This window comes from Agrilus planipennis, unplaced genomic scaffold (genome assembly GCF_000699045.2).
Source record: "Agrilus planipennis isolate EAB-ADULT unplaced genomic scaffold, Apla_2.0 scaffold304, whole genome shotgun sequence".
NCBI lineage: Eukaryota > Metazoa > Arthropoda > Insecta > Coleoptera > Buprestidae > Agrilus > Agrilus planipennis.
This window is the reverse complement of record NW_020439041.1, coordinates 121,210-128,974: the sequence shown is the minus strand read 5'-3', so window position 1 is coordinate 128,974 and position 7,765 is coordinate 121,210. Positions and strand designations below refer to the sequence as shown.

The window sequence follows — 7,765 nt, the reverse complement described above, 5'->3', positions numbered from 1 at the left end:
AAAAGTTTAATTACGTATAATAATTACTACCATTAATAAACACCGAATAAGAAATATAATAATATTAACTTATAATAATATATTGAATTAAATTTAGAAAATAGGCAATAAAAAATTAATTAGTGCCGATTTTGTTATATTACTTAGTTCGTTACTGATAAATCAAATAAAAAGGCAAGAGCATTAAAAAGGACAATCAAATTAATAATTTGGAAAAGTGTAAATCAAAGAAAAATTATGAAATGCAAAGGTAAGTATCCACAAACCAAGATTTTTGACTTATTACTAATAAATTTACGAAATAGAAAACAGGACGTTAATAAATATTTTGTTCAATAAACCCACTTTTACTCCAGTACATATTCACATTGAAGCAAAAAAATCACCCAACGAAAAGCTCAGACAGTTTGGAAAACATTGATGGAAAAAGGAACCACATTTCGACCCCATCATGGCTGAAGGATGTAGATTTGCAGGCACCAAGAATAAAAATATCATCGGCGTTATATCTAAAACATAAAAAGGAATTCTATCGTTTTGTTAACAAACTAACAATTAAAAGAACTTACCAATCCAAACGTACATGTGAACCTTATCGATCATCTACGAAATTCAATCATTATGCGAACACCTGAAATAAAGAAACACAACAATAAAGCAATTGTTTAGGCAAAAACAAAANTCAGATTTAAATTTAATTCCATATGCACCGTTGGAAAGAGCGGAATTTTACGCATCGAGAGCCTTTTTCAAAGTTAAAATATCATATTTCTAAATTAGGTAAAAATGGACGCGAACTTTTGAATGATTTCCCACATTAACAAAAGCTGGGCTAATTTACGACACCCTAGCCCGCTTATTTCAAAATTAAATATTATCCACCTAAACCATTGCAAAGGGTGAAATTTACTACTTCAATATTAGATCACTTTTGAAAATCTATGTAGGATGTTTGGAAAGGTGACAGAGTAGTATTTCACGTTTACATTAATTATATGACGAAGAATAGAGTGATATTAATATCATGTATTAAAATAATAATTTATAGTAAATACAAAGTGACAGTGCCGATTGTGAAACATAGGAATACTACAATAATTTAGTTGTGCAATAGTAAATTTTTTGTTTAAAATTGTTATTGTATTTTAATTTCATCAAAGCTGTTTGTCCTTCATAAATTATGAGTAATTGTGAAGGTGATATCTGACGATGAGATCATTAAGACTCTTATAGACAATATTTTGAATATTTCTTCTGAAAATTAGGAAGTTGTATGTCCCAGGGTAAAATATTCACATGTCATAGAACTACAAGATTACCTGCATAAATTCAAAGTATTTTTTACGAGAATCTTACTAGGGTACAGGATAAAACAGGATCTCATTTGCACTGTTATCTGTGTTTTATGTAGAAATTAGAACCGATATGATACCAATGAGTTTTTTTTCTTTAACTAAAAAGATACAGTTAATAAAAGCAGTATTACCCTATCAGGTCTAATTTCAACATATTACAATGAGACCTATTTAATGTACTTCAATTAATTCCTGTGAAGAACGGTAAATTGGTTGGAATATATATTACAAATATTTTCAACGTATTTTTATTTGTAAAAAGAATGATTAAAGGATATAATTCAGTACAAAATTTTTAAATGAAATATTAAGTAATGTNTACTAGGGGTTGCTGCTACTGTTTAGAGAAAACATCCTGACGCCAACGCTATCCCAAAACCTGCAAATTTACAGGACATGTGAAATAATGACGTTCGCTGTCCTTACCTCTAAATGTTTAACAAAACTATGTAACCTACGATCCTAAGCACAGCTTGTCACTTCTGCGTTGGTACACGGAGAAAATGAAAAACGAAAATTTACCTAAATATTAAAGCGATATTTACAATTTATCCCACTTGCCCGTAGCTTCGTAAGCGAAAATAATAAAAATTACAATTTCGACCCGAATTTGTAAAAATAAAAAAAATTTAGTTGATATTACAAATTTAATTGTAGTAATTAAGGAACTTGAAATAATCTTTAAAGAAACATGTCAAAATTGAGATTATTACAAGTTACCTAATAAATTGTACTATTTCTACGGGAAATTCAGTCACTTACAATAGAAAATTGTAATTTTTGCGTTGTCATGAAAATTTAATTTTCTCCGTGTATTTATGAGAAATAATTATTATAAATTAATATTGCAGTGTAAATTTGCCTATCAACTTTCACTCTCAAGCAAGAGACTGAAAATTTTACGTTTTAAATTTTTATAAGAAATACATTTCGAGACAGGGTTGTTTTGAGAGCCATGCTAGAAGTAATTAAGATTTACAATTTATTATTATAATTACAAAAAATATACCATGGTTTTCAAAATTCACCCGTATATACAACATAATAAGGGCAAAAACTATAAACTTTATAAAAATTGAGGTGATATTGGTAGTGGTGCTAGATTTTTAAAAATCTGATGCCTGGTTTTTCGTCGTAAAAAACAATTCCTAAATAAAATCAATAAATAACAACATTTGGAAGTAAAAACGCCTACCTTCCATGACGGTAATTTTCCGTAGGTTCTCTCTCTTTTTTGTAGTAATTACTCCATAATTTCAATCACATAATCCATTATTTGTAACTGCAATTTCGTTTTCGATTAAACCGTATCATCACATAACAATTTTGATACAGTTATAATAATTTAAAACATCCTTTAAAGGACTACGCGAGGACGTAGCGGAAAACACGCTTTCTTATTACCAAAGCTCGGATCCGACTGGCACGACTAGTTTCGTCCTTGATAAATAATCAATTTAGTAATTTGCCAACTTCGATTAATAATATAATAATTGTTCCACCAGAATAGCCATAATTTATATAAATATATTGTAGCAATTCCGTGTCATACGATATCAAAAAAAAAATCAAGAAGACTGTTAACAATAAGTCTTAGTTCGTAGAAATAACAGATCCTTACAATTTGATACACTTTTGATATATGTATTAAGAAAAATTGCATATTAATAAAATTAAAAATTGCTATTAAAGAACTAGTGTAAATATAACATACGGCATAGGGTCTGATTTATGTTATCTGAAAAAAAAAACAAATACCTAAACTATTTTTGAATAAATAGTAATGGGGTGAATTATACATTTAAAGCCATTTAATGTTTAAAACTTCTGCTTGAAAAGTGGAGGGTAAAAAAATTCGTCTACCCTATCACACACTTACGTTAAAGTAGTGTAACAATATTGATTATATGTACATTTTTATCAATGATAGTTAAAATATATTAATTACAATATACATTGTGTTAAATAAAATGTCTATTAAACGAAAAAAAAATCTTTCTTTATTTAACGAAATTACTATAGACAAATAGATAAATGCAATTTAAAGTCTTTGAGGGTTGTTCCCCTTTGTTTAAAAGATTTTGAGAGCTCGGCTAGTTTAGGACAGTGTTTTAGTTTTATTAACAATTCATCGGTAAAAATTGTGCTGTATTTTATGTTGAAACGTTAAAATGTATTAAAGGACAACGAAATCAACTTTGTGAATGATTAACGTGAAGGTCGTGATTATTCGACGTGTTTTACAGATAACGAGAAACAAAGAAGATATTAGTCACACTGACGATGATTGAATTGTAATAAACATACTTATACATACACATTAATATACCTATAAAAACCAAATTTTGTTAGTACATTTATCTCTGTATCTGCATGGTATAAATTGGATAATCGTTTAATAAAAACGAATTTAGAATTGTTAGTTATTATTCAAATAAGGAAAATCAATTACGAAAATTTAATTAACCCAAAAATACCACAATCAATATTATAAAATCTTTTTAAACTAAAACAAGTAAAACATTTAACTTTATAAATATTAATAGCAGGTCTTTACCTTATTTTTTACAATACTGTACCTATACAACTAAAGATTGGTGAAGATATTTTTAAAATTATGGGAATAGGTAAATAAAAATTATTTTTTTAAGCCTTACTGATTTTTTTTGTTAAATGAGTAAGTATAAAACATTAATTACAGGATAAGCTGAAGGTAACACTTACGAGAAACCTTTGTTTTTAAATGTTAAGAGAAAACTTTAAAATTTAATTTACAATAAAGAAATACCAGTAAATATATTATGATAATAAAATGTTATCATAAACGTAAATAAAGTGTTTTGTCAAAAAAGGTAAAAAAAGGTGACAACAGCACGCGGTGTTCCCAAGCGGTCACCCATCCAAGTACTAACCGCGCCCGATGTTGCTTAACTTCAGTGATCGGACGAGAACTGGTGCTTTCAATGTGGTATGGCCGTTGTCTGTAACAAATGAACGTCTCCATCGCTTTATTTGTGTATAAATGATTATTAAAATTATTTATAAAAGAAGTGCTGTTAATACATGGCAAAGTAGTATTACGTAAATGAAAGTTAGTATCAGCCATTTCTGATGTTGAAGGAACAGTTCCTTTAAATTTTAATCACTGATTACTATATATCTATTAAAAACCATGATGGCCGACATCAGTAACAATGGGACAACAATTGAAAAAGAATGATGGCCGACAACTGCAACAATTAGAAAAAATGATGGCCGACAACTGCAACAATTAGAAAAGAATGATGGCCGACACTACGTCATAGTGTAGCAATAAAAATGGCCGGGGTCAAGGGGACGATATATAAGACAATGTTTTAATAATATGAATTGAATACTATATCAATTAGTCTTTAAACAGCAATACTACCAAATTAAAGCTAAACTAAAAAGACGTAAACCGATTTACGACTAGTTTCTGTAAATACAAATATATGATATGGAATTAGTTATGTTTTATATGTTATAGTGACCTAATTTGAATTACATTACATGATATAATTTGTAAGAAGGACCTCCCCTTAATTGAAACAAATAAATTATTATAATCTATAAAACTGAAATGTGTTAGGCAACCAAACAGGCAGCCTATTTTAACTTTAGTTTCTAACATTGAGCGCCCTCTGTGTTATCGCCATCTCTACTAATAGTGCTTTGGGCCCTTACACCTTACAGTGATCTATAACAACAAACCATAACATAACCTACAAATACTAATGTCACATTATTTAAATAAAATATAATATTTACATATTTTCAGAATGGAAAGAGATTTAGATCAGTTATATACAGCTTTAAATGCAATTAAGGTTTTAAGATCTAATGTTGGAAGTGTATTTGAAACTGTTAGCAACGGTTTACGTGCTGACCATGGGGAAGAAGGTAAAGAGAATAAGTTTATGTTGGAATTACAGGATGTTCTTACAACAGTTAACAACAATTTAAGGTAATTAACATACTAATTGTTAATTTTTCGATTTACAGTATGAATTTTTGTTTGTAGAGATGTTGAAACTGCAGCTGCAAATCTTACACCTCCTCCTGGTCCTTTTAATTTAGGTAACACTGCATATCTTAGTCAGGAGACTACTCAAGAACGGCAAGCCCTTTATGGTCAACTTGTTAACAGTTACAAATGGACTGATAAGGTACTAACAAAGTGAAAACATTTTTGACTAAACACGGCTTATGTTTGTTAATAATTTATAGATTCGAGAATACAGCACACTTGCTGGTAATATTTTAGCTACAAATTCTTTCAATAAGACCTACAAAACCTTCAGCACAACAAAAAGAAGAAAAACACAAACAAGTAACCATAATGTACCTCCAGAGTAAGTTGTTTTCTATTGCTTTATTCATCTATTCATATTTAGATCTATCCTAGGGTAATTGAAAATCTAATAACTGGCATTGATCGTCTATTCCCTGATGTTACAATAAATGCTACACGGCCTTTTGTACCAAACCCTGTTATTCAGGTACTTATTAATTTTAATTTTGTGAATTACTGGGCCTTTGTTTATTTATACAGTTTTTATTATATTATGTTTTAGGCATCACTGGGGCGTGTTCTGAAAGCTATAATAGCTTTCAAAGGTCTAATGATTGAATGGGTCATTGTAAAAGCACATTCAGAGTCCAGTGATTTGTGGACTGAGTCTCGATATAAAGTTTTTCGAAAAGTAACTGAAAATTGTCACGCTGCAATGTGCCACTTTTACTCTCCAACCATGCCGGATTTAGCAGTTAGATCTTTTATGGTAAAAATATATGTATTTTCGTCTTCTATTTATAATTAGTTACTTTTAAAAAATCAGTTTCAGTAAATTGATTACTAAATTTCTATTTAAAAGAACACTTAGGTGTATGAAAAGTTGCATACTTGGTATTCTAAAAGACTATTGAACAGTGGTAATACTTAACTTACCATTTTGGGTAGAAGAGTGAAAAGACAATGAAAAGGTTCTCTCTTCCTATTTATAATTACACAAATAACAAATGAATAACTTACCTCTTCATTTCGTTTTATCCTGTGTTAATATTCGCAATTCTTGGATGCCAGAAGGTCACATCCTTACGTAGTTGCAAGTAGTAATCTAATCTAAATCTTTTCTGTCCCGCTTTACTCCTGTTTCTGCTTCTAATATGTCTCTAACCAGCCCTTTACGTCTCAGACTTCCTATCACTCCTTTTTTTTATTGACTTCCTTCCTGAGTTATTTAACTTCTTAGATGTTGAAAATCGGCGACTTCTTTTAAGTTACCTGTTGTTAAGCAGTAAATAATCAAACCGTTAAAAGAACAGCTTTCAAATACTTAATAGGCTGCTTTAAAGATTTTTTTTGTTTTTGAACACAACTTATTTCCTTTTCCTAATTACTATTTGGACTCTTTATGTCCTAATTTTTTGATGATGAAATGTTACATGATTTATAATTCATGTATAAACAAACGCTTGGCCTAAATACTTTAAGACTTGTTTATAAATTCTTTTAAATAAAATATAACAGATTTATTTCCTTGTCTTTATGAAGTTTTAAATCAATTTAATCTTAATTAAAATAAACTACTAAGACATTTACTTTAAAATTCACACTTTTCCTCAACACAAGATAGTTCATATATGATAGTTAGATACTAATAAATCTTTTTAAAAACCAATTACTTTTTCTAGCACTGGTTTCATAGTTATAATACGTTATTTAGTTGTTCATGTAAAAGATGCGGAAATCATCTTCACAGCAACCTACCCCCCACTTGGCGAGACTTGCGAACTCTAGAACCGTATCATGAAGAATGCAAATAACTTTTTTTTACAATAACACAATTAGCTAATTAATTTATTATTAATATGCGTCTATTTTATGTTATAGTTTTTATGTATCAGCTGTATATGAATTCTAAATTAATAAAATTACTTTTTTCGTACTCTGTTCTTAATTATCGAATGTCACACACCCAGAAGAAAATGTATGACCATTAATGGTCTTAAATAAAAACTAATAAATTTACAATATGTGTCTGTATATATGTGAATAGCATATTAAGTATGCTATGCCACTATATATTATTATGAACAAACTAAACCTTAGTTTGTAAAAACTAATTTGAATTGGCACTAAAAATTGCTGTAAATCCCCGATGTACTTGGTACTTCCCCCGTCGCATTAACTTGAGAGATCTTTTATTTGCATGTTTACTTTTGTTTTGTATCTAGGAAATGAATTTTGGAAACAAAACTTTCTTTGTGCATGGTACAGTATTACAGCACACTTTTTAAAAAAATATATAATAAAAAAGAGGCCAATAAAAAAGAATTGACGTTATATAACACACTTATTAGACGCACACAATCTTCAATCATGCATC

At 29.1% G+C, this 7,765-nt stretch overlaps 2 protein-coding genes, 1 long non-coding RNA gene and 1 other non-coding gene across 4 annotated transcripts in view; 1 reads left to right on the top strand and 3 right to left on the bottom strand.

Annotated features, from left to right (window-relative positions):
• Positions 1 to 56: 56 nt before the first annotated feature.
• LOC108742092 lies at positions 57 to 2,859 on the bottom strand. Its single transcript, XR_001938613.2, has 3 exons — positions 2,551 to 2,859; positions 570 to 631; positions 57 to 509 (listed from the first exon to the last, which is right to left on the bottom strand). It is a non-coding gene; the product is annotated as an uncharacterized LOC108742092 (long non-coding RNA).
• A 1,359-nt stretch (positions 2,860 to 4,218) lies between these two features.
• Positions 4,219 to 4,337, bottom strand: LOC112905098. The gene has a single exon (XR_003231558.1). It is a non-coding gene; the product is annotated as a 5S ribosomal RNA (ribosomal RNA).
• Positions 4,338 to 5,081: 744 nt separating this feature from the next.
• LOC108742098 (mediator of RNA polymerase II transcription subunit 27) lies at positions 5,082 to 7,270 on the top strand. The gene is made up of 6 exons (XM_025976806.1): positions 5,082 to 5,340; positions 5,398 to 5,542; positions 5,604 to 5,728; positions 5,782 to 5,875; positions 5,951 to 6,157; positions 7,071 to 7,270. Exons 1-6 carry the CDS (start codon positions 5,156 to 5,158, stop codon positions 7,200 to 7,202), a joined length of 888 nt encoding a protein of 295 aa, XP_025832591.1. The 5' UTR covers positions 5,082 to 5,155; the 3' UTR covers positions 7,203 to 7,270.
• Positions 6,178 to 7,765, bottom strand: part of LOC108742095 — a 48,259-nt gene continuing 46,671 nt past the window's right edge. The window contains exon 3 of the mRNA XM_025976804.1: positions 6,178 to 6,660. Coding sequence (XP_025832589.1) covers positions 6,617 to 6,660 — 44 coding nt within the window. The 3' untranslated portion in view covers positions 6,178 to 6,616. The remainder of the gene's footprint in view (positions 6,661 to 7,765) is intronic.